General features: G+C 54.8%; 1 protein-coding gene across 12 annotated transcripts in view; it reads left to right on the forward strand.

Moving 5' to 3' along the window:
* Positions 1-25,554, forward strand: part of ATP2B2 (ATPase plasma membrane Ca2+ transporting 2) — a 373,485-nt gene that overhangs the window by 304,801 nt on the left and 43,130 nt on the right. For 8 of the 12 annotated variants that reach the window (XM_067043444.1, XM_067043446.1, XM_067043441.1 and 5 more), the window contains 5 exons: positions 8,358-8,483; positions 16,385-16,426; positions 17,281-17,439; positions 20,481-20,695; positions 24,921-25,163. In XM_067043444.1, the coding sequence (XP_066899545.1) occupies positions 8,358-8,483; positions 16,385-16,426; positions 17,281-17,439; positions 20,481-20,695; positions 24,921-25,163 (785 nt within the window). Of the gene's footprint in view, positions 1-8,357; positions 8,484-10,097; positions 10,131-11,223; positions 11,284-16,384; positions 16,427-17,280; positions 17,440-20,480; positions 20,696-24,920; positions 25,164-25,554 lie in introns of all 12 variants that reach the window. The other 4 variants (XM_067043448.1, XM_067043452.1, XM_067043449.1 and 1 more) reach the window with 2 other exon arrangements.

Consider the following 25,554-nt stretch of genomic DNA (forward strand, 5'->3'; position numbering starts at 1 on the left):
GGGTGGGAGCCCGAGCCTGAGGCTGTCGGGAGGTCAGCCCAGCTCCGCCCCAGGCCCTGCACACCTTAGGGCTCAGGCACTGTCTGCCAGAGTGCGGAGGGAGGCTGCGCTGCGTTGTAGGAAGAGCAGAGTTGGGCAGGCTGAGCCAGATCTGGGCTCTGAAATGAACTTGCTGTGTGGCCTTGGGCAAGTCGCTTCACTTCTCTGAGCCTCGGTTTACCTGTGAGGACAGCAGTGACGTCCTGGTGTGTGATGTAGGTGAGGCCCCTACCTAGCACAGCGCTGCCGGAGGGATGCTCGCGTAGGCTGGTTCCCTTCCCTGTTCCTCGGACGGAGCCTGGACTTGGGAGTGAAATAGCCTGGGTTCACATCCCAACTCTGCCCTTCATTTCCTGGGAGACCTTGGACAATCTTCTCACCCTCTCTGAGCCTCTGTTCTCTCACTTGTAAAGTGGGAGAGTAACCCCAGCTTATATGTCCATTTCCCCTCCCTCCCTTCTTCTTGAATGTGTCCCCTTTCCCCCTCTCTGGGCCGGCCCTGTCTCTCCACCATCCAGCTCCTCCCCAGCTTCAGCCCGCCCGAGCCTGCCTCCTCCAGGAGGTTCCCCTGGATTTCTGTCTTCCCCAGTGCTCTGAACCCCGCATAACTGCCATTTGGACTCTCACATGACCAGACATCTCGGACCCTTCCCCTGTGCTGGAGGCTTTGCTGGGCCTTCTGGTCAGATGACCCTTAGAAAACACAGAGGGACCATGCTGGGGGCCCCTGCAGGGTCCTCATGGTAGTTCAGACACCCCCATACGGCATCTGGCACACTGGCTCAGCCTAGAGGAAGGCAAAGAACGCTCAGGATCAGGTGGCCTGCCATGCCCGACCTTTGACCCTGGGAAAGTCCCTTCCTCTCTAAGCCTCCACATCTGTGTCTGTGCAGTGAGCCAGTGAGGAGCCCTTCCCCCCGCCTACCCCACAGGGCTGTTGTGGGGACCACATGCCCGGACAGCTGTGGCTGTCCTCTGTGAACGGTGCACGCGTGAGATGCTGTGTGGTGTGGAGTGAACACAGCCTTCGGAGGCAGAACCTCCAGGTTCCAGCCCTGCATCGGCTCCCGCCATGACCTCTGCCCGTCAGGCCCTCGGTCTCCCCACCCGACAAAGGGGGGCAGACCAGCCTTCAGAAAGATCCAGATGTCTCCAAAGCTGAGGGCACAAAGGAGATCCTAAAGGCCTGGAGCTCGTCCCCCAGGACAGACAGGCAGACACAGGCCCATGTCTGCAGTGGCTTCAGCCCAGGCGGAGCAGAAACGTGCAGAAATCAGAGGTCCCCACGTCCACGGGGTGAGGCAGGGGGAGTGTGGGCCCCAAACCAAGCGCTCACTTGTTTCCCCTGCTGCCTGTGGACATGCCCCCCGTGTGGCTGCGAAGTCAACTGTCTGCGAGGAGAGCGAGAGATTCAGATTTTTCAGGTCACTCTCCCGATGTTTAAGAAGTTGGGAAGAAATTCCAGTTTTTCAAAAGCCTGTGTGGGTCAGACAACCTATGGGTGTGGGCCCTGGAATACAAACTCTGGCCTCGGCCTATTTTTGTTCTTAGTTTTGTATTTTAATATAATTTCAAACTTTCAGAAAAGTTGCAGGACTAGCACAGTGAACGCCTGAATGGCCTCCCCTCTGGTTCAACTGCTGTTGCCATCGTGCCTCCCTTGCCCTCAGGAGCCTCACTCTCTCCTTTGTCAGGGCCTCTTCCTACTTCAGGTGTGTCTCCCAAGAAGAGGGATCCTCGTGCATAACCACAGCACGGTGGTCAATTCAGGAAACATTGCTGCAATATCGACACCCGGCATACCATCCATATGCACGAGCGCCAACTGTCCCCACCACGTCCCCCAGGCTGGGAGCCAGCTCAGGATGCCGCGTGGCATTTAGATGTCCTGCCTCTTCAGCCTCCTTTAACACAGAGCAGGTCCTCAGCCTTCTTTTGCCTTTCCTGGAAGACCAGTGGTTTCTAACCTGCCTGGGTCATGAACCCCCGTGAGAGTCCCGTGAAAGCAATAATCCCTGTTATGAGAAGTAAATGTCCGGACTTGTCACCTTACAGCCTGTCAGGGGACTCACAGATCCCTAGAGAACCATGGTCTGGTCTCGATTTGCAGCTGGGGAAACAGGCCCCAGGCAGGCGTGTAAAGCCCCACCGAGGCCAGGGCCAGAGGGAGACTCCAGCCCAGCAGCCTCCTAGCGCCCACACGCGAGCTCGCCTCCGAGGACCCCGTGACTTCATTACCTAGCGGCGTGGCCTGTTTGAAGCACGTGATAGTGAGTTCCACGGGGAAACCAACAGCCAGGCACCATCAATGTGGCCATGGAAGGGCCAGGGGCCAGCGGGCCAGGCTGGGGACGGTCCTCAAAAGCAGCAGGCCCTGGCTCCAGCAGGCCCATCGGCTCGGTCCCCTGCAGGACCCCACCCTCCTCCATCACCCCTGGAACCAGAGCAGGAACAGCATGAGATCACCCAGGACATCAACAAACTCTCTCGGGCCTGCCGCCCACCCTGCCTGCCGAGCGGAAGGCCAGGCACAGGGACCCGGACCTGCCACCACTGCTGCTGCCACCAGGGAGCCTAGGACAACACCGTGACCGCAGGAAGGCCCAGTGTGCCGCTCGGCCCGCGCTCTCTCCATTACACTACCCTGCCTCTTCTCCATGAGAGGCAGCGGGGTGTAGTGGATAGAGCACGGGTTCAAGTCCCAGCCCCACCGCTCACAGCTGTGTGACCCTGGGCCATCGCTTAACCTCTCTGAGCCAGAGAGGCCACAGGTGGGCGGAGGGGCTTGGGGTTGTGCCTGAATTAAAACCTACCTCACAGGGCTGTTGTGAGGGGGCCGGGCTTGTGGGCCATGAAACGCTTTGCCGACTGTCTCATGCTCTGTGAGCGTGTGTTATTATTGTTATTAACTGCGTTGATAACAATAATGATGACAGAACCGCATCTGGCGTGGGAATCGCATTGGCTGTGCTTGGTGCTTGTGCTAGAGGCAGGTAATAATCCCCAGAGAAGGCCTCCGTCCCTTCTTCCCTTCTCTACCCCCAGGAAAAGACCTCTTAGAAGGTCTGACCTCCCCCCTCTCCCTGTCCAAAGAGAGGCTTGAGAAGTCAAAACCAGGAGAGTGAGGAGCTCTGGGTTTAAGCCCCTACCTGTGCCTCATGTGCTGTGCAACCTCAGTGAGCCATTTGCCCTCTCTGGGCTAAGAAGCTTCATTTTGTAAAGTTAGGCTCCTCTAGCTCTGCCAACTGGGGCTCAGTGCACCCCACTTGCCATCTCATGACGCTTTGGCCCTGAGATGCCATCTGGACCAGGCCTGCAGCAAGTCTGAGGCAGAGATGGGCTTTGAGCCTGCAGTTGGGAAAGTTCTGGCCCACACGCAGCTGCCAGGTCAGAGGCCGCAGGAGTCATCTCCAGGGAGAGATGATTCACCGCTCGCCTGCCTCCCTCTCGCTCCTCGGGGCTGTGTCCCCAAACAGCTCTGCCTCTGACTTTGTGCACAAGCCTTCCCAGCAAGGGGGAGAGAACAGGAGCCCGGAGCCACCCGGCTGCCCCAGCAATGCCCTGTGAAATGCGGGTGATGGTAATGACCTCACCCAGGGGCCGTGGCCACCGAGTGGGAAAAGGGGCTCAGATAGTACGGGGCACATGGGGAAGCTCCATAAATATTAGTTTTCCTCTTCCCTCTCCCCAGAATACCTCCAGCGGCTCCCTACTGAACCCCCAGGAGACACCCAACCCTGCAGCTCTCCACTCAGGCCACCCTCCCTTCCCGAGCCCTCAACTTCAGCCCAGCTGATCCACAGCCGTCACACTGTCCCATCTCCCCCCTTTGCCTGGGCTGTTTCCCCCGCCGGCCAAGGGACCCTTGGGTCTCTGTTGTCCTGTGTTGTTGCTGATATGTGTGCCTGTCTGCTCCCCTCAACCCTAACTAGACTGTGAGCCCCTGGAGGGCAGGGACCACCAGAGCCCCTCGGGCCCCAGAGCCCGGCACAGAGCTGGACTCCACCACACTTGTCCATCCCATGAGCAGGCGTGGCCCTGAAAGGGAGTGAGACGTGGTCAGTTTGTCTGCTCAGGCCTCTGCGGGCCCATCAGAACTCCCCGAGATGCTGCCTTTTAATGGAGGCTGCCCTACCCCACCCAGGAGTGGCCCTCATCTCCTTGGGACCTAAGGTGCCCAGACTTCACCGCTGAGAGGTGGTGACCTAAGCCAGACCTCCCCATTTTACAGAGGACAAAACTGAGGTCCACAGAGAAGACGGCTGGCCTCAGGTCACACAGCACATCAGAAGCAGACACCAGACGTGTTCCCAGTCCCCTCCTCCTCAGCCTAGGGTCCTCTCTCTATCGACCACCCCCCATGCTGTGTATCCTGAGGGGCTCCATGGGAGCATAAGGAGGTGAAGGCTACAGGATGGTACCCAGGGGACCATGGACTTGGGAGCCTGGTGCGAGACCCAGCCAGGGCCCCCATCCCCAAAAGGTTCTCACCTCTGTCCGCACCCAAAGACCCATGGCTTACCTGCCTCCAGTTCCACTGCTGGAGCTGCAGCCCTTGGGGTTAAACACTGTCCCCTGCAGGGGATCCTGGAGCTGGGGCGTGGCAGCCTGGGGGTGGCCTGGTCCACTCGGTTCTTCCTCCTGCAGGAGGGGCGGCCAGGCTGTGAGGTCCTGGTGGGGGAGAGGGGCAGCCCAGGGAGGACGGCTGGGCTGGATGAATTTGACCCTTTGTGAAACCATAAAGACGGCTTATTGAGGGTGTGTGGATTCTCCATGATAAATGTAATACGTGTCCACCATGGGAGATACAAAAAAAGAGGTAGCAGGGAGGACAGTGCTGGATTCCAGCGACAAGCCTCCGCTGTGGCAGGAGGAGAGGACTCGCCCTCAAACCTGCCCTCCAGGGGCTCACAGGCTAGTGGGGACACCGGGCTGGGAGGCACCCCCAGGGGAAACCCCGGGGGGCAGCCCAGAGGAGAGAGGTGATGTCCTTTTGTTGGGGTCAGGGAAGTCACCTAAGAGGAGAGGCATTTTGTCCTGAGCCCTGAGGAGGAGGTTTTGGAGAAGAGGTGGGGGAAGGGCACTCAGGCAGTGATAAGTGTGTGAGCCGAGAGGAGAAAGGGGCTGGGGAGGGGGGCAGAAAGGGCAGAAAGGCCCCGCGAGCCGTGCTGCTCCCAGGGCAGAGGGCGCAGCGTGGCAGTCAGCGGTCAAGGGCCGGAAGAAGGTCGAGGTCTGATCCAGGGGCTGTTTGGACTTTGGGGAGCTGTGGGCGGGGTCTGAGCTGGGGGGCAGTGGTCACAGTGAAGGCTGGGCGTGCTGCTGGGGCACAGAGGGAGGGAGGACCAGAGGGGGAGTCTGATGCCCCCAACTTCCCTGGCCCATCTGATGCGGGGGCCTGGAGGACTCCCCGCGGCTCATCGAGGCTGGGTGGGGGGCGTGCTGGGCCTTCACCCCATGTCCCCGCGTCCCCATGTTGCGGCCGGAGGCCACCTCCCTGGCTTCCTCCTCCTTCCTCCCTCCTCTCTGGCCTCCCAGTGCAGGGCCCCCAGCTCCCTGCTGAGATGGGAGTGATTAGATTAGAAGGTGATTTGGGGTCTGATTATCTTGGGTGGAAATTGGCCCCCTGAGTCTTTTTCCATCCCGCCCAGGACTGGGGAGGTGGGGAACAGTTTCTCCATCGCCACCCAGGCAGGGCCAACTTTTTCACAAACACGTTTGAGACCAGAGTGTGAAGCCTTCTTTCCTGGGGAAGAGCGATACGTGACAAACCGGACAAGGGCTTGGTCCCTCACCAGCTGGTGACCCTGGGCGAGCTACTTCCCCCTCGGTTTCCTCTCCTGTCGACCGAGGGCCAGTGTGAGGACTAATGAGATGATTGCATGTGAAGGATTAGGGTTCGGGTTAGGGCACAATGCCTGGAGTGGAGCAGGTGTCCTACAGAAGGTAGCGCTGGTCACTGTCCCTGCCGTCGACGCCCGGTGAATGCACTGGCGTGTTCAACCCTCACCTTTAAAGATCTGCAGTGACCCCACCCTCACCCACGTGTGGCCTCTCTGGGCCTCAGTTTCCTCCCCTGTCTAATACTGCTGGTAGTTAACAGTCCATCCGGCCAGCTCCCACACAAGCTGAGCCCGTGCATGAGAAAGCATTTTGTCAGCAGGTTATTGTATTTCCCAGAGTCCCGTCGTTGGGCCCGGGTTCTCCCTGTCTGTGCCCCTTGTGGGGTAAGTGTGCTTCAGGGTCTGTCTGTCTGTGATGGGAAGACACCAGGCCTGGGTGATCGGCCCGGAGCCAGTGTCTGAGCTCATTTCTGTGGTCCCCACTGTTCCCTGCTTGGGGACAGAAGAGGCTGGGAACGGGTAAAGAGCCAGCTGAGGAGCTCACCACCTGAGAACCCAGGTTCTGGTACAGCTTGCCGGGCTCCATGCTGCCTCTGGGAGCCTTCGTGACTTGGTCTACCCGTCATGGATGGACAGACCACCCTTTACCACCTCAAAGGAACTTACTGGAGGGTATCTGTCTGTCTGTAAAGCACTTTAAGATCCTGAGATCCTGGAGGCCAAGAGGGTGGAACCCCACACGTGCACACGCACACAGGCACGTGTGCAAACGCACACATGCACACACACAGTCTCAAGACATCTCTCAGATCCCAGAAGGAAAGGGAAGGGGTGGGTGAAACTTTTTGAAAAGTGAAAATAGATTCCTTGCTTGAAGGAAAGTGCTTCTTGCCCTGACTCAGAACCTCTTGACTCTTATTTTCGATACAATTCTAATGAGTTTGTCCACCTAGACTTCAAGTCTGAAGCAATTTGGGAGGCCAGGAGAAGGCCATTAGTGACAAGTGAGCCCGAAAACAGGAGGAAATGACCATCGACCTTGAGGGGAAAGAAGGAAAATCTCTCAACAGCAGAAAGAGTTCGAGAAGCAAGTCATCAGGGCCATGTAGTGGCTGGGGTCCGTGGCCGTCTGTCTGGTAGACCAGGTATAGTTCTTCCTGTGCAGCCTGGGGATGGCTGGAGACCCTGCACCAGGCAGGACTGGATTGTGAGTTCTCTGCTGAAGGAGAAACTGTATGCTGCGTTGTAGAGAGCTTTCTAGCCAGAGTGGTAAAACTGAAAATCGGAAAAAATGAACACCTGACAGCCCACACTTCATTTATCTAGATTCTTTACTAAGCAGAGTGCCCTCTTGTCAAATAAAAGCTGACACAGAAACCCCAAAGATGAATAAAATTGGGGCCACTCTGACCAAAGGCCTCCCTTGCCCCCTATGGCTCCCCTCCTGCCCTCTGAAGGAATTCCAGGACCCTTGGGAACCCAGTTTTAAAAATCTAAAATTCTAGGAAAGGAGTTCTTAACTTTTCTTGTGCCGCAGACCGCAAGAAGGGGAGGTCTGAGGTCATCATGGGCCACCCCTATTCAGAATAAAGCTTTGAAATACATAAAATTAAATACACTGGATCACAAAGGAAGCCAATGATATTGAAATAGTTAAAGTAACTTTAAAAGAATTAATGTGTGGTGTAGTAACATATGTGCTTCTTTATTAGCACACCGAATAACAAGATCCAGCAGCCAGTGTAATAATTGCCTTAGTTGTAAAATAAGGATGAGCCTTAAAAGTATCTGCAACAGCTATAAAGTGATATTTTTTTAAAAAAACCATGATTTCTGTAACATATGTAATGGTGTTGTGGCCACCACTGACACTCCTGGGGTTTACTGCCTATGTTCTTAATAGGGGGAAATGCTAAATTTCAGTTTGATGTTTGTGAAAATAAAGAGGTCATTGTTTTCTCATCCAACTTCATAGAGCCCTGAATTCTTTCCCCAGATCTTTGGGAAGTTGGTGGACCCCATTTTAAGCAGTCCTGTCCAGGGCTTAGTTGGCAATTTTTTTTTTTTTTTTTTTGCTGGTTGCAGAATGAGGTCTGGTTCTAGATATATCATTAAGGAAAGGAGAGAGTGGTCCCTGCTTGGCCCATAAGGCTGGGAGAGGGGGAAGGGGAGAGAGAGAGAAGAGAGGAAGGGATTCCCTAGGAGCAGGTAGGAGGTGGTAGGCCTGAGCTTTCTGGGGGCCTAAGAATTGAGGTATAGCAGTGTTTGAGCTCCAGGCCCATCACAGCACTATCCCAAGGTGAAATCATCTTTAAAGGACCCACCCTGAGTACACACCTTGAACCTTAACTGTAGGTGGTGCCCCAGGATCTCAGCAGGCAGATTGCCTGGAGTCAACTGAGACCCAGTGCCTTCCGCTCCTTGGGGGAGGGGGCTTGGGCCGGGCAATGGTAACTTGGCTTTGGTCCCCTTCCCCAGGGACTCACGTGATGGAGGGCTCTGGTCGGATGGTGGTGACCGCCGTGGGTGTGAACTCTCAGACCGGCATTATCTTTACCCTGCTGGGCGCCGGCGGTGAGGAGGAAGAGAAGAAAGACAAGAAAGGTAAGCCCAACCTCCATGTGGACCAGAAAAGGAGCTCTGAAGGCTACATTTTTTTGTTGTTGACTCATTCACTAGGCAAAATAGTTATTGAGTGCCTTTTATGTCCATACCCTGTGCCAACAGCTGCCTCCTGTAACCTCAAGGCCCTTCTTGGGCCAGGAGGCTCTGTCTGTTCCATCTCCAGGGTCTCGTTCCAGTCTCTGTCCTGTCCAGTCATGTCATGGGGGGCCCCCCTTCCTCCTGGGCCAGGCCAAGGGTGCTGAGCCTTTTCTTGAGTCTCCAGCCTCAAGTGTGACCTGGTCCCATCATCACCCCTGATATTGAGTAGAAATCCCCACCTGGGCAAATTCCTCCACTATTCTCAACTCCACTGAGCAGAGCTGCACACTCACCCAGTATAGACTCTCCCCAGAGGTGGGTCTTCTGGGGAAGGTGGCCAAATGTGTGCCTCCAAATCAACTGCTGTGAGCCTCTCCCCGTGGTCCCCAGAGCTGCCATCTCAGCTGGGTTCTGTCTCCTCCTCCCCCTGCAAACAAGATTCCTCACTCCATGGGCTCCCCTGGGTGCAGCAGCTTGTCAGCCTGGGCTACAACTGCCTCTCAGAGCAGAGGAGGGATGGTTGGAAAACATGAGCCCCAATCCCATCAGACCATGGCCAAATCCAAGGCCCAGCCTCTGGTACAGAACAGCTGACTACTTAGACACTCACACTCGGTCTCGGGGACACCCCCCACTCTCACATCTGCAGTCTTTGTCTCCTTCCCCAAGCTCCAGAGGAGGGGCCCAATACCCAGACCTTCTGGAGTCCAGGAGAAGGAGATGAGATAATAGATGACCCCTCCTTCAGTTTTAGGGGCAGCCAGCCTCCCTCCAGCTCTCAGAGGTCATCCAGGTACCAAGTCTGGCTCACGATCAAAGGATACTTGTTCCCAGGGGCAAAACCCATTTCCTGGTGGGGTACCCCTAAGATTATGATGGCCCAACCAGCAGGAGCAATGGAAAAAAGCTGTGATCTGGGAGAGCTGAGGTTGAAACTGAGGACCAAGTCTTGGCCAGGAGGCCCAGAGCATGTCAGGACAGCGTCCACGCAATGACGTAGCAGCCTTGGCCAGCTGTGGCCCCAGGTGCGGGCACGTGGGCAGGTTGTGGCAGCTTTGCCCACTTCCTTGGCCTCACTGGGGCCTGGGTGAGGGGTAGAAGCACCCAGAAGCTCCCATGGGCCAGACCGGTGTTTCTTAACATGCCAGTAAAAAAACAGGCCTCTTCTGCCCCCAAGCACAGGTCAGAGTCCCTTGCTGAACATTTACCTGCACTCCAACGAGATGGGGACATCAGTGTAAAAGGAAGAGGTGGGATGTGGAGGGGACGTGACAGAGGAATCTGGGAGGGCAGCCCAGCCCCTCAGGCCCCCACGAGCAGCACATCCAGGCCGGACCCCCTCGGCACTTCCATTCCATCACATCCACCAGGGACATTGCTTAGAGCCTCCCGTTTCAGGATGACCCCAGGCGTACCGGCGTGTGTGCGTGCGTGTGCGTGTGTGTGTGCGCGTGCACACACAAAAGGCTGTATGTGCTTCTCCTTCATTAACATGTCTCAAAAATCATCACACAGGTGTGAAGAAGGGGGATGGCCTTCAGCTACCAGGTACAGTAAGACACCCCTCAGGGTAGATGGGGTTTTAGAAATAGCAGCAGCCATTGACCCCTGAGCCCTGGCCCTAGACCCCCAGCACACAGCTAAAGGGGGTACCTGACCGCCGGGGGCTCTGCCCCACCAGACCTCCACTGTGCCCCTGTGCACTGCCAGCCCCACGGGACCGGCCAGCACCCCGGTCTGCCTACCTGCCCTTCCAGGGCTTTCAGTGCAGATGGCACCACCACCACCTCCACACGCCCTCGGCCCGCTCAGCGCCCCGTGACCCCACAGAGCCCGTCCCGCCCTCCCCTCGCCTCACAGCACAGCCATCGTAACCCGGCATCTCTTCCCTCTCCTTCCCACAGAACCCGTTTCCCCACCACAGGAAAAAACAGCAAGAGTGAATTGGAGCATGTCTTATCATTTTTGATTCCTAAATTAAGGAAAACTCACTCGTACCTTCTCTGTCTCATGCACAAAATACCACATGCTTGATGTCACCTTTTAAATGGTGGGGCGTCTCCTATGGGGGTGACCAGGGCAATCTTTTGAGTGCCAGTTAGGGCAAGGAGGACTTGGCCATGGGCAGCAGCCTGAGTCAAGGGCATGAATCCTAAGTCACTGCCGTGGACGGATGTTCTTCCGGGACACAGCAGTGGTCCTAGCAAGCACCCCTGCAGAATGGCCAGTGCCCGCGCTGCACTGCCTGCTGAATATTTGGAATCGACTCCTGGCCATAAGCGCCTCTGGCCCTGGTGGTCAGCCAGACCCTCTCACAGAACCCCCTCTGATTGCTTGGGCCGACGGGTGCCTCGGTCCAGACCTCACCACCAACAGTGCCACCCCGCGTAACCACGCTGACCATCCTCCATATTTTATTTCAAAGACCCTCCACGTCTGAGCTTTTCCCCCCGACTTCTGTGGCATCTCTATGGGAACATTTCACCTCCACCCCCAGATTTGGGTTTCTTGATCTCCAGCGGAGATGTTTTTTTAAGAATGTAGTCATCTTATTTCCTCATGTCGATTGTTGTTGCTGTCCTGCGTTGTTGCTTTTCTCCATTGTGACACACTGCATTTTCCATCCCTCCCACCCCCGCAGCGGCCGATGGTGCGGCAGGTTCAAATGCTGCAGATAGTGCAAATACCAGCCTAGTCAATGGTACGTCTCCCACTCCCAGGGCGAGCTCTCGGTCTCGGTTGGATGGGCGTCTCCCGCACCCTCAACTCTGGGCTTGCCTCTCCCTAGTCTGGACGGCACAGACTTGGATGTGCATGGGAAGCTCGGGGACGGTCGTCCTCTCACACGGGGGCAGGCGCTTAAGAGAGAAGCCACCGCCGGGGATCCAGCTCTGCCCCCACTCATGGCTGCCACGATGGCACTGGCTCCTGTTGGGCCCTTGACCACCGGTGAAGCCCGGAAGAGGGACGTGACCTTGGCTTCAGATCTGGCCCCCAAGAAGCAGCGTCCCACCCGGCGTGGCCCTCTCCTAAGCCCGTTCCTGGCCCCGGCTTTGGGAAGAAGGCCCGGGGTCCGGACCTAGGCTGAAGCTGGCGTCTGGGTCCCCACTGAAGGCTCCGCTCCTCGACTCAACAGTTCCCTCGAGGCAGGGGGACCCAGGCCAGAGCTCAGCTCCTGGGCCCCACCCCGTAGCATGGCTGAGCCACTGGTAGACATTCTTTCTCTTCTCTCTCACGGAGCGAACGGGCCGGGGGTTCGCTTGGGCGTGGGCCTAGTTCTGCCCCTGGGATGTGGACTGGTGTTTCTTGCTGTTGCCTGTGCTGGAGCGTTTGTTCTGAGTCTCTGCATTCTTACTGGCCTCCTCGGGGATAAGTGGTGGGGTCAGAGGGCTGCCACTGTACCTGGGAGCTGCATCTTAACCTCCCGACACACAGGCAGGAAGGAATTCCATTCATTTGCCTCCAAGATTTCTTATCTCTGTACCCTCCCATCTTCTCAGCTACATCCCCCGTACCCAAATTAGGTGACATAAAGTCACGCAAACTGTTCCTGGGAGCTGTTAGGGCGTGGTCGTGAAACCACTGCCCTGGAGAACTGAAGGGGAGGGAAAGTTTTCTTTTTTCCAGCGTCACGCATCCCAGGCATCTGGCTGCGGGTTTCTCATCCTTTAATAGATTTACTCTTCACCACTCCTGGAAAACATGGAGCTCTGGTCCCGCCTCATCCTCCCATCCCCTGCCCTAGACCTCTGGCTGAGCCATCCGGATTCAAAGTGACCAAAGATGGAAGCACCCCCACCCCTCCCCCACCCCGTAGATGTCAGGGGCTGGGCAAGACTCGTCTGTGAGCGGGGCCTCGCCAAGAAGGGCCAATTCGGGTATGGGTCTATTTCAGGCACAGGAGGAGAAATCAGGACAGCCTGGGGTGTGGGAGGTGTCATGTGTGAGGGAGGGGTGGCGAGAGATAACAGGAAGAACCAATGTAGGCAAACCCACGTTGGGGGGGCTGAGGGGGGGCGGGGAGGAAACAGGAAGTGTCATCCTGCTTCTCCCAGGACGGCAAGCCTGCTGGGCTCGGGGAACATAGAGACCGCATCCAGACTGGTGGGTCCCAGAAAGGGGGCAGCCTCACTTGCAACCGTAGCAGAAAACTCCAAGCGTCCCAAGAAACACTGCAGGAAAAGACAGGGAACGGTCATTCCTTAACCACCTCCTGTGCACCAGGCACTTTGCAAGCATCTCATCGAATCCTCACAATGACCCTATGATTCAGAGTTTTGGGTCCCCACTTTAAAGATGAGGAAACTGAGCGTCAGGGAGATCAAGACACTGGTCCAACATCACAGAGCTGGAAAGTAGCAAAGCTGGGATGTGAACCCAGGCGTACCTGGCTCTAAAGGATGCGCCACTCTTGCTGATGTCTTGTAAACTTCACAAGGATGTTAAGAAGCCTTCCCCACCACCAACGCCCCTGCCCAAGGAAAGGATCCTGTGGTCAAAGGTGTTTAAGAACCCACTGGGTAAAACTGGTTTCTCCCTTGTTGCAGAGGGACAGCCTTGATTGTGCTGTGTGTGGTGGAGAGTTACAGAGCCACGCAGGGTTTCCCAGGCTGCTTTGGCTGCGGGACCTTTCCTGGCTGAATGTCACGGGACTGGTAGGCCCCCAAACTATACTTTGGAACCAGTACTCTAGGCTGTTGCTACTCGAACTGTGGCCGGAGGACCGGAAGCCTGGTCATCTCCCAGGAGTTTGTTAGAAAAATGCAGAATCTCCGGCCCCACCCAGACCTACTGAATGAGAACCTGGTTCTGACGTGCTTTCCAGGCTCCAGGCAGAGTGTGCTGAAGGCTGAGGGGTGCTAAGCTGAGCCCCGGTGAGTGAGAGGATTAACTGTTCCTTTCCCCTCCTTCGTCTGAGCCAAATCAGGATGACCTGGATGTGGAAAACACACTCGGGGGGCAGGATGCCCCCCTGACTCCACTCCCCCGAGCCCCTCCCAACTGAAAGGTAGGGGTGTTCCGTTCATTTTGGAGGCATTATAATTGCCATTTTTCTTCTATTATTTCTTTTATATTTATTGATATATCACTATAGAATACATCATGATTAATTATACGTCACTCTTAACTCTGGACATGAACAAGGTACTTTGCAGTGCTTTTCAGAAGCATCACCTTGGTTGAAAGTGGTGTTTTGCACAGAGAGAGAAACGTAGACACGGGGAAGGGAAGTGACACCTCCCACGTCTCCTAGTTAGGACCTGTCTCCCCTAAGCTTGTTTATGGGGTCTTCTCACCAGGGACCTTCCACATCGAAGCTTTCTGTGCCCACGACCCTCACAGTGCATGGAGAGGACAGACCCATTTGGCCAAGCTGCATCTAGCATCTGATGCAGAGGGGGCTCCAGGTCTCCACCCCGCTTCCCCGTCTTGGGTCCTGTCCTCCTTCTCAGCTCCCCTGAATCACGGCCCATCTTCCACGTCCCATGGGGGACCAGAACAACGTCCCACCACAGTTCCAGGGCCAGGCGAGTACCCACTTGGCTAAGGAGAATCCCAGATGAGTCTCTTGCTTCTGAGAAACCAGGCCATCTGCACCAAAGCACCCCCCGGGATATGGCTCCCTCCCTCAAACATATGCATTGTTGATTATTTTTCTGGCCATGTGGTCACTATGGAAATAAAAGAGAAAATTGCTAGCTTCGTTGATGGGCACATGCGGGCTATTGCATCTGATAATATGCAATGCAAATGCAGGCCCCTCTGTGCCATCTAACACCAAACTATTGAAGAGGAGTCCTCCGGTACCCTTTAGCCCAGTTAGTAAAATTATTTTTTTTAATAAAAGTGATTATTGCAGTTAATTCCTCTTGGTTCCAAAAAGCCGTTTCCTGTTTTGTTTCTAATCCAGTAGGAAGAATTTTACGATAGAGCAACGGGGACCTTTCTCTTTAAACCCCGGGGTGGGTCACTGACCCTTTGCTGGGAGAGGCATATTGGGAACAGCCCTGCGCTGACCTTGGAGTGAGGGTGCCGGGCTGGTATCCAGGAAGCCGCTTCTCCCCTCTGAGTCACCTCGAACGGATATGCTGGTGGGAATGACAGTGTTTATTGAACTTCTCACGCAGCCTCAGGACGGTCATCAGGATGCTCTGTAAATGGCAGCTGCCTCTGAACCTCCCTCGGCCCCAGTTTCCTCATCTGTAAAATAAGAGTGATGAAAACCCCTCCCGCCCCACCTTGCAGGGTATCAGGAAAACTGCCGAGATCGGAGACACTTGCAAACTGCCAAAGGCTGCTGGGCGAGCGGTTATCACTAAGGCAACTTATAGGAGCTCCGGGGAGGCGATGTGGCCACCGCTTGTTACAGAGATGGAAGCGAGGCCGGGAGAGGTGAAGCCACACGGCTAGTTGGTTTCGAAACAGCAGCTTCGGGAGCCCAGTCCCACCAGTGACGCCTCAACACCTGCTCTTCCCCTGGCTCAGGGGGCTGGGGGTGGCTGCATTCTCCCCGATGAGGGCAGAAATGTGCATGTACTTTGGGGCCAGCTCTCCGTTTACCAGCTGAGACCTGGCAGAGACCCTGCTGAGTGTCCCTCCCTGAGCCAGTTTTTCATGTGTCAGCGGGTGTGATCTGGAGCGTCCCGGTGGGGATGTGGTGAGGCCCAGATGAAGCTTGTGGTGGTCATGTATGTGCCTGGAACGTGAGCTGTGAAAGTCTCCTTCTCAGCAAATGGCTGGCGCGGGGGGGCAGCCTCCTCAGAGTCCTTCTGAGGTGCCGAGCCATTGGACAAAGCTCGGGGTGAGCCCGCGGGACAGGAGGGTGCCCCCCGACCCCTGCAGTGCCAGCAAGTGAAGGCAGGGGTCTGGCTACCGGGCAGCAGTCACCAGTACCTGCCACCCTGTGAATGCAGGCCACACGCCTTGGGCTGAGACTGGGTGACCCAGCACTAGGCAGCATCTGTCCCTGATAGGCAGGGCTGGGGTGGGGGGCGGGGGGCTGGGGTGGGGGGATCCCACCAGCCAGACTTCACCTGTCTGCTGTGGCCTGAGCTGGTCAACCCAGAATAAAGAGCACACAGGTCCGGGGAGGGGAGGGGTCAGCAGCTTCCCCTTGGGAGCCAGGGCACTGCCACCAGGCCGCTGGACACATGTGGGCACCTCAGAGCCCACCACTGGGGAGCCCCTGCCCACCCTTTGCCTGAGTCACTCTCAGTGAGGCTGGGCGGGGGTTTCTCCATGTCGTGGCTTCACACCCCTTCACGGGGAGAAGGAGAAAGTGGAATCGTCCCTCCTGGAGCCAGAAACTAAGGAACGCATTGACCAAAGTCCTCCCCATTCTAGAATCAACCTCTCTCTCTCTCTCTCTCTCTCTCTCTCCCTCCCTCTCTCTCTCTCTCTGTCTCATATTTCCCTCTGCCTCCTCTCAGCCCACAAAAGGCACCAACCAAATTCCAAATTAATCACTGGGGACCTTAGATCTCCCACGCCTTCTGCTTTACCTGCCAGCCAACTATGGTTCCTTTACCCTCAAAGGCTGCCGGTTCATCTGTAAAATGCTCAGGGCCAAAAGAATCCCCAAAGCGCTCTCCCTGTGCCCCCAGAGAATCAAGAGAGAGCCTGCAGCCACCACGGGTTAGCTCTTGTCTCGGGGGCCTGCCCGGCGTCCCTGCACAGAAGGGCGGAGCCGGCTTGGCCCTCCCTCCACCTGACATGAATGTCTGTGGCCCTGTTGCGTCTTCATGGTGACCAACGTGTGTTGTCTGATTCTCTGTTGTCTGTTAAAATTCTTTGTCGTATAGGTAAAATGCAGGATGGCAATGTGGACGCCAGCCAGAGCAAAGGTAACCCTTTTGTATTAACCTGTGGTCCCTGCGGCCCCTCCCCGCCGGTTCTGAGGGCCACAACAGAAGCAGACGCCCATGCCTGTGGGCGCCTGACACCTTTGTGGGGAGCGGGGGGGCGGTAGCTGTGATCACATGGTGCCAGGTCAAATGGAAGCATTACCCGTTGAGGACAGGCCACCACAAGCCAGCTTCTCCGCAGCCTTGGAGCTATGCGGCCCATTCAGCTGAAGACTTGAAGCTGGCTCTTTGAGATCTTTAGGAGCTAAGGGCCCAGGCCCCAGGCCCACCAGTCAGGCCTGTGCTGAAGGAGGAGGAGCTTGACACCTGTGGATGAGGACACCCTCTTCCACTTTTTAAGCCCCCTTCGTGTCCCTTCTGTCTAGTGACTACTTAATATCCAGCAACATGGCCCAAGGACCAACTGGGCAAAGCCCAAGCGTGTGTCTTGTCTGAATGTGGAGGAGTTGAGGAGCCACTGGGGGAAGGGTCTGTGGGCTTGTTCAGGCCCAGAGGGGACCCTAGCCCACTCCTGCTGGAAATCCTGGGTGGAGCCGCGTCACTGCCTGCTGTGTCCTGAATTCCAGGTCCAAGGCAGCCAGTGGCCCTGGGACCGGGGTCTCCGGCAGGAAGAGACCAAACCCCCATCACGGGGATCGTGTGCCGGCCATGCAGGGGCCCAGGCTGGGGAGTGAGGGCCTCACCGTGCTCCGCTGGGCAGTTGGGGGGGTGCCAACATCCCCACCCTGCAGGCTAACCTGTGTGTGTGTGTGTGTGTGTCTGTCTGTGTGTGTGTGTCTGTCTGTGTCTGTGTCTGTGTCTGTGTGTGTGCACGTGTGCTCTGCCCCCTGCAGCCAAACAGCAGGACGGGGCGGCCGCCATGGAGATGCAGCCCCTCAAGAGTGCCGAGGGCGGCGACACTGACGACAAGAAGAAGGCCAACACGCACAAGAAGGAGAAGTCGGTGCTGCAGGGCAAGCTCACCAAGCTGGCTGTGCAGATCGGCAAGGCGGGTAAGCACGCGGCCCCGGTAGACGGCACAGGGGGGACACGGGGCATGCAGGGGGACCCCAGGCAGGGCCCAGCCCCTACCTGGGCCTCAGTTACCTCCTCTGCAAAGTGAGGGCTTACATGAGACCCACCCTTCTCTGCCACAAAAGCAGTCTGCGTCCTTATACAGTAGGCACTCGATTCGCACTTAGGCAGAAAAGTGAAGGTAAAAGCGTGGGCTCTGGGGGCAGCCTGCCTGTGTTCTTGTCCAGCGACAGCTCTGAGAACTGGGGCAGGTACCTTCACCGAGCTCTGAGCCTCCACCTCCTGGTCTGTGGACTTGGGATCCCGTAGTCCTTACTTCACAGGTTGCTAGGAGGAGTAAAGGAGATTATTTACCCGTACAGGCGTTCAGCACTTGGCAGGTGTGGTGGCTGGACGCGGGGCAGACCCCGTCGGGCCTGGAGTTTGCAATGCAGGCTTTATCCTGAGGACAGTGGGAGCCCTGGAAGAGGTGTGAGCAGGGGAGGGCGGGGATGGAGTTGAGCTGTATGATGACCGCGCAGCTGCGGTGCAGAGGAAAGATTGAAGAAGTGGAGGGCAGTGCCAGGAGCCCGGTGAGAAGCCCCTTGTTTGAGGCCCAGCAGAAGCCGGGTTTCCCGAGTTAGTAGCTGCAGGTGATGGCTGATGACGGCCCCTCTTGCCCCGGAAGCCGAGCCCGGAAGCAAGGTGAGCCCTGCCTCCCTGACGCGGCCTTGGCCTCCCCTCCCGGGTAAGGATGTGGCAGACGCCAAGGCCCCCCACCTGGCTGCCTGCTCCTCCATGGCTGTCTCCAGGCTCTAATTATAGGCACCGCAGCGTGGAGAAAAGAGGCAAATTACAGGCTTGACTGTCTATATTTAAACTTGGGGGCCTGATGACAGCTCCCGGCTGCTGGGAGCTTGGCTTCCCGCCTCTGCAACTGTCAGACAGGGATCGAGCTGGCTCTGTGTCTCCGCAGCTGGCGGTGCGGGCGGGGCAGTGATGGGTCCAGGGATTTCCTCCATCCCCGCCACGGAGAAAACTCCACGGAAACGTGGCTCTGGAGGGCAGGGAATGAAGCGACGAGAACCGCCCCGTGGCCTTCACAGTCCTCACTCATCTCCCTCCCCTACTCAGCCCTGCCAGGCATGGAGTTCAGAGTCGAGCACTTCTGGTTCAAGTGCCACCCCTGTTTCTCTCCTGGGCTGAATTCCCTGAAAGCAGAAGCTGAGATGGGTGGGCCCAGGATCTGGCGGGGTGCTCTCAGGTGAGACCAGTAGAGGGTCAGGGATGCAACAGAGCCCAGGAAGAAGCAGAGGCAGCCGGGGTTTCTGGAGAAATCCCAGTCTCCGCCTGATCCTACGGGGAGCTCTGGAGCATGGCACGTCTGCAGGGTCTGACCTGCCCTGCAGCAAGGTGTCTGGGCTTCTGGACCTCCACCTCAGCCATTGGATATTGGCCATCAAACGGGGGTGGGTGGACTCCCAGGCACTTTGTGACAAGGAGACGCCAGTTGCCCAAGCATCCTCCTCCTCTGGCAGAGGCTTCAGGTGTGGGCAGCCTCAGTGGCAGCTGTACAGCACATACCGCAGACGGGGGTAGTTGGGCGCACGGGGCCGGCGAGAGACATCCTGCCAGCAGCCAGTAGCCACCTGCAGGTGCTAATTCTACAGTGCCTCCCTGGCCTGTGGCCTCGGGCAAGTCACTTCCCCTCCCCAAGCCCCTGCTGTTTCCTCCGCCTGGGACACTCTTCCCCCAGGTCACCACCTGGCTGCTCATCATTCCTCTGTCTGCTCAAATATCACCTCCTCCAGGAAGTCTTCCCTGGCCACCCTAGCTAAAGTAGCCACTGGATCTACCAGCCCATGTCGCATTTTTTTTTCTTTTTAGTTTTATTAAGATATAATTTATAGATTTAAAAATTGCACACGTTTAATGCGTGATGAGTTTCCACACATGCATATGCCCATGATACTAGTCACCACAACCAAAGTACTAAACGTATCCACCACCTCCAAAAATTCCCTTGTGTTCTTTCATGGGTTTTTTAGGGTTTTGTTTTTTGGGTAAGAACACTTAAGATCCTCTTAAGCAATTAGGACGTGCACGATACCGCATTGTTAAACCGTCGGTGCTATGCTATACGGCAGAGCTCTGGAACTTTCTCACCTTGCAAAACTGAAACTTTTTCCCCACTAAAAACAACTCTCCTTTTCCCCTCCCTGCAGCCCCTGGCAACTTCCCTTCTATTCTCTGCTTCTATGGGTTTGACTATTTTAGATTGTTCAGATAAGTCCTTCTGTGTCTGGCTTATTTTACCGAGCATAAAGCCCTTCGGGTTCAACCATGTTGTTGCAAATGGCAGGATTTCCTCCTTTTTAAAGCTGAATAATATTCCATTGTACGTATAGCCCACATTTTCTTTATCCATTCATCTGTCAACGGACATTCGGGTTGTTTTCGTATCTTCAGCCCATGTCACTTCCTACCACGTCATCCTGGAGTTTTTCTTGACAGCGTTATCTGTATCTGAACTATCTTGTTCGTGGGTTTGCTTCTTGTCTGCCTCCCCCTCTAGAATCTCAGCTTCCCAAGGGCTGCAAGGGACGCTGTCCTCTTTACTGCTGTGTCCCTAGTTCCTGGAATAGGAAATAGTATGTACCTGAAGGCAGGAGGAAGTAAGGGGTACCCTCTGCACATCGCCTTGTGTGAGGGCACCGTGCAAGTAGTTACATATTCACATGATCACTCAGTACCTACTATGCGTCGGGCACTGTACTAGGCAACTTACGTGCATACATCGCATTTGATCCGTACGAAACCATGTGAAATAAATATGTATCCCCATTGTACAGAGGAAGAAACTGAGGCCCTCTGAGGATTAAGGACTTGCCCCACGCCACCAAGCTGAGCTGGGGTGTGAGCGAGGGCCTGCCTGACCCCAGAGCCCTTTGACCCCAGGCTTTGGTCCACCTCTCCCCTCCCGGGGCCCCGCACCCCCCCAGGAAATCCCTTGACAGTTCTCCTCCCACCCGTGTCGCAGGCCTGGTGATGTCAGCCATCACGGTGATCATCCTGGTGCTCTACTTCACCGTGGACACCTTCGTGGTCAACAAGAAGCCATGGCTGCCCGAGTGCACGCCCGTCTACGTGCAGTACTTCGTCAAGTTCTTTATCATCGGCGTGACGGTGCTGGTGGTCGCCGTGCCCGAGGGGCTCCCTCTTGCTGTCACCATCTCACTGGCCTACTCAGTGAAGGTGAGGAGGGGAGAGCAGGGCAGGCCAGCTGATGCCACTGAGATCGGCTGCCCCCCGCTGGGGGTCCGTGGGGTAACCGGCGGGGCCAGTGCCGGGGCCGAGAGAAGAGCTAAGTAGAGGGAGTGGGGACGGTGGAAGCTCGGAGAGAGGATGCATGCAGGAGGCTGAAACTCACATGCCTCCAGGAGAGCCACACCCTGGCTAAGGGGACAGCTGTTATTCAGCACAGCCAAGTGTCGCCTTGTAGGGCTAGGGTCCAGTGTGGCCAGAGATTCACATTTTTTTCCAAGAGAAGCCAGAAATCTGGACTTAACATAAACTCTCCTGATTTTTAAACATTTGACAATCAACTCAACTTTTAAAAAAATAAATTAGATGCAGGTATCACCCTACAGGCCCACACCCACCCCCATCCCACCAAACGTAGGCAGAAGCCTGGCCATCGCAGCCTTAGGCCCCACTGTAGCCATAGTGCTTGGATGACTAATCTCGGAGTTTGCTCCCTGAAGTTTGAAAGGGATAAGCCTAAAATAAAAAGGATGTCTGGTTTTATGAAAGCCCCTCCTCAGACTCCCTGGGTGACGCAGTAGTTGAGAATCCGCCTGCCAATGCAGGGGACACGGGTTCGAGCCCTGGTCTGGGAAGATCCCACGTGCCGCGGAGCAGCTGAGCCCCTGCGCCACAGCTACTGAGCCTGCGCTCTAGAGCCCACGAGCCACAACTTCCGAGCCCACGTGCCGCAACTGCTGAAGCCCACGCGCCTAGAGCCCGTGCTCCGCAACAAGAGAAGCCTCAACAATGAGAAGCCCGCGCACTGCAACGAAGAGTAGCCCCCTCCCGCCGCAACTAGAGAAAGCCTGCACGCAGCAACAAAGACCCAACGCAGCCATAAATAAATAAATAATATTTTTAAAAGAAAAAAAATTAATTAAAAAAATAAATAAAAACAATAGCTTCTATTATTAAAAAAAAAAAAAAAAAAAGCCCCCTCCTCTCAGGAGATGGGCTAAAAATATGAAGTTTTTTTTTTTTTTTTTTTTTGCGGTACGCGGGCCTCTCACTGCTGTGGCCTCTCCCGTTGCGGAGCACAGGCTCCGGACGCGCAGGCCTAGCAGCCATGGCTCACAGGCTTAGTTGCTCCGCGGCATGTGGGATCTTCCCGGACCAGGGCACGAACCCGTGTCCCCTGCATCGGCAGGCGGATTCTCAACCACTGCGCCACCAGGGAAGCCCAAAATATGAAGTTTTAAGAGCAGTTCAGTAAAGGGCAAGTAGGCCCGTGGATGCCTTGGGTCTGGGGGCCGCTCCTAAATGCCACCCCGATGGCAGAGCCCCACCTCCTCCTGCTCCCAGGCCCATGGCCGTCGGTAGAGCCCAAACATTGGGGTAAGAGGCTGGCATCTCATGAGCACTGGGCGCCTGACTCTCTTGGGGACGCTTCAAGCCTGGCTCACCCACAGGTCCTCACACCCTGGGCTCATCATTTTCCCCTGGTCCCGTGGTTTCCCCACCTCGGAGAGCAGGGCCCTGCGCTCCTGTTTCCCAGGGCCCTGAGTCCAGGATGTCCCTGCCAGGGCAGAGGCCAGGCCATGGTTAAAAACAAGGCATTGGCTGCGAGAATGCAGAGCCGCCAGAGGGCACGATGAGCGTCAGTTTCCAAGCTGGAATTTGGGCTGGGCTCGCTGATGTAATTTCATACAGAAAAGAGATCTCAGGGCAGGTGCCAGCAAGTGGCAGCTATGTGTAAAGGATACCGCCCTTATCATCTCCTTGTTTTGGGGTTCTCGAAGAAACTCCATCCCACAAACCAAAGCCCAAACAGGTCACAGCACAATGCTGATCGGGGGCCTGGGGCCCGGAGATGGAGACCTCACGCTGCCGTGAGCTGGGACCCCACAAGCCACCCAGTTGAGCTCGAGGTCTCCTTAAAAGTCTCACAACTTTGGTTTCGGGGCTTCCCACACAGACATTGTTAGGCCTCTACACCTGTAGTTTGTATCTCTGGCACCTGTGCCTTCAGCTGCCTTAGGTAGTGTTACTTGTACAGTCACGTGATAAACTTAGTACTTAGTACAGCTCCCCCAACCCAGGAGAGGCAAACTCTCCCCTTTCGGAGCCTGGACCTAGTCCCTGGGAGCTGTCATCCAAAGAACAGTGGCGACCACTTAGATCAGCGCTGTCCGATAGAGACATAATGTCAGCTGCATGTGTGATTTTAAATCTCCTGGTAGCCACGTTAAAAAGAAAAATCAGAAAGAAACAGGTGAAATTAATTTTAATAATGTACTTAATCTGATATGTCCAAATTATTATCAAGCCAACATGTAATATTTGATAATAGACAAGTTATTAGTGAGGTATTTTACATTTCTCTTTTCATAATAAGTCTTCAAAACTGGATGTGTAATTTACACTTACAGCACAGCTCACATCAGACCAGCTCTGTTTCCAGTACCTAACAGCCTCATGTAGCAACCGTATTGGGAGGCTCAGGCCTATACATTCTTAAGCCCCAGAGACGAACCCTCTTCACAGAGGACAGGTGGGCAGAGTCCTGACGGAATGATCCAGGCTGTGAGGTTGCACAGAGCTGGGTTCAAATGCCAGCTTTAACCCTCACTAAGTGTGTCATCCTGGTCAGGCTGCTTTGCCTTGGCTTCTTTGGTTGCCAGAATGGAGTACAAGTGTCCTTGAAGGTTTCATAGGATCCTCGTAACATCAGATGAGAAAATAAGTGCGGGAGAACTTTACAAACTGTGAAGTGTGTTGCAAACTCAAATTGCTGCTGAATGCATCCATTCAACATACATCCGTTCAACATACATTTATTGTTACTATTATCACAGGTTATGATAAGAGAAACTGCAAGAGCACATAATTCTACCAATACTCATTTTTTAGTAACGTGACCTACTATAAAATTATTCTAATTGCACTCCTCTTTTACCCTTGGTACAAAGAGTTAAAATGAGGAGCAAGAATAAAGGAAATCAGATTCCTAGGCACAGACTAGAACAACATCTGACTCAGCCTTTAGCTAAATGCATCTTTTCACATCTGTCCTTGCCAGATAGGGTCACTATGTCATAAGGGCCTACAGTTAAGAGTGGTGGTTCCTTGAGAATCACTTTATGTGCATTATTTGCTTGAGAACCTGGAAGAAGCTAGGAGTGTGATGCTGGGAAGAGAGAAAGGACAGTGAATATAAGAAAAGTAATAATATGTAGAGTAGGATTTCATTTTTGTCATAAATTTTAAAAGAAAGGATATTGATATGTAAGCTTATCAGTGCCAGGTGGTGGAATTATGGTTGATTTGTTTTCTTCCTTTGTGTATCTATATTTAAAAGAAATTTGTGATTTTTATTACACAAGTTAAAGTATGGGCTTCCCTGGTGGCGCAGTGGTTGGGAGTCCGCCTGCTGATGCGGGGGACACGGGTTCGTGCCCCGGTCTGGGAGGATCCCACATGCCGCGGAGCAACTAAGCCCGTGAGCCATGGCCGCTAGGCCTGCGCGTCTGGAGCCTGTGCTCCGCAACGGGAGAGGCCACAGCAGTGAGAGGCCCGCAAACCGCAAAAAAAAAAAAAAAGAAAAAAGAAAAAATAAATAAAGTATGTATTCATTGTAGAAAAATAGAAGCTATAGATTTTTAAAAGAAGGCAATAACAATCTTCTATAAATCCACAACCCAGAAATAATGACACTAATATTTTGTTTATTTCCAGATAGTGTCCTATGTCTATCAACATATGTATAACTTAAATTTATTCACATTTGGTGAAACCAAAGTGACAGTGAAAATCAAGTACCAGTGAAAGATGGTACCTTTGAAAAAACCCGTAACCAAATCAGGAATTTATTTCTGTTAGGGTATAAGAGGAAACTATTTGAAGTAATCAGAAAGGACCCAATCTTCATTTATCATCCTTTTCCCTATTTTTCCCACGAAGAATACAGATTACTTCTGTGTTCCAAATTAATAAAGTCACCTAATCAACTCTCTAAATGCCTCAAATAATTAAAAAGAAAAGAAAAAGAGAGAGAGAGAGAAAGGGCTGCACACAGAAAAGGAGTCCAGATGACAGGGGCCGTAGCAACCAAGAGCCTTCGCACATGTGTGAGGCGAAGGGGCAGCTCTGCCTCATTTCCTGCGTGTTTACACCGTGACCCTGCCTCCCAGCTCCCTCTCCTCACTGTTGCCGTGTCACCTGCCCCTCCCCCCAGAAAATGATGAAGGACAACAACCTGGTCCGCCACCTGGACGCCTGTGAGACCATGGGCAACGCCACGGCCATCTGCTCGGACAAGACGGGCACACTTACCACCAATCGCATGACGGTGGTGCAGGCCTACGTGGGCGACGTCCATTACAAGGAGATCCCCGACCCCAGCTCCATCAACGCCAAAACCATGGAGCTGCTGGTCAGCGCCATTGCCATCAACAGCGCCTACACCACCAAGATTCTGGTAAGTGGTGCAGCCTCCGCCAGGGGGAGGAGCGTCCAGGGGGCGAGACAGAAGTACTGGGCAGGCTAAGCAATGTGATGCATAATTTTAAATGCTACTGATGTGTTCTGGGTGGTCAGATAGTAAGCAGCTTGTTTCTCTTTGACTTAGCTATGCTGTGTGCATGACCAAAAAAAAAAGATTGTTGTTAATGGTGTTTTTTAGACCCTGTCATTGCCCTCCCTACCAAAAAAAAAAAAATCTTTGTATTACTTAGCTTTTGCTGTATCACTACTCCAAAATGCAGTGGCTGAAAACCAGACTGTGTATTTAGCTCACATTTCTGTGAGTCAGGAGTTCAGGCTGGGCTCAACTGGGGGACCATGTCCACGTGTGTCTGCGGGGGGTCACA

The sequence above is a fragment of the Kogia breviceps genome, chromosome 10, assembly GCF_026419965.1.
Source record: "Kogia breviceps isolate mKogBre1 chromosome 10, mKogBre1 haplotype 1, whole genome shotgun sequence".
In the NCBI taxonomy this organism is placed as follows: domain Eukaryota; kingdom Metazoa; phylum Chordata; class Mammalia; order Artiodactyla; family Physeteridae; genus Kogia; species Kogia breviceps.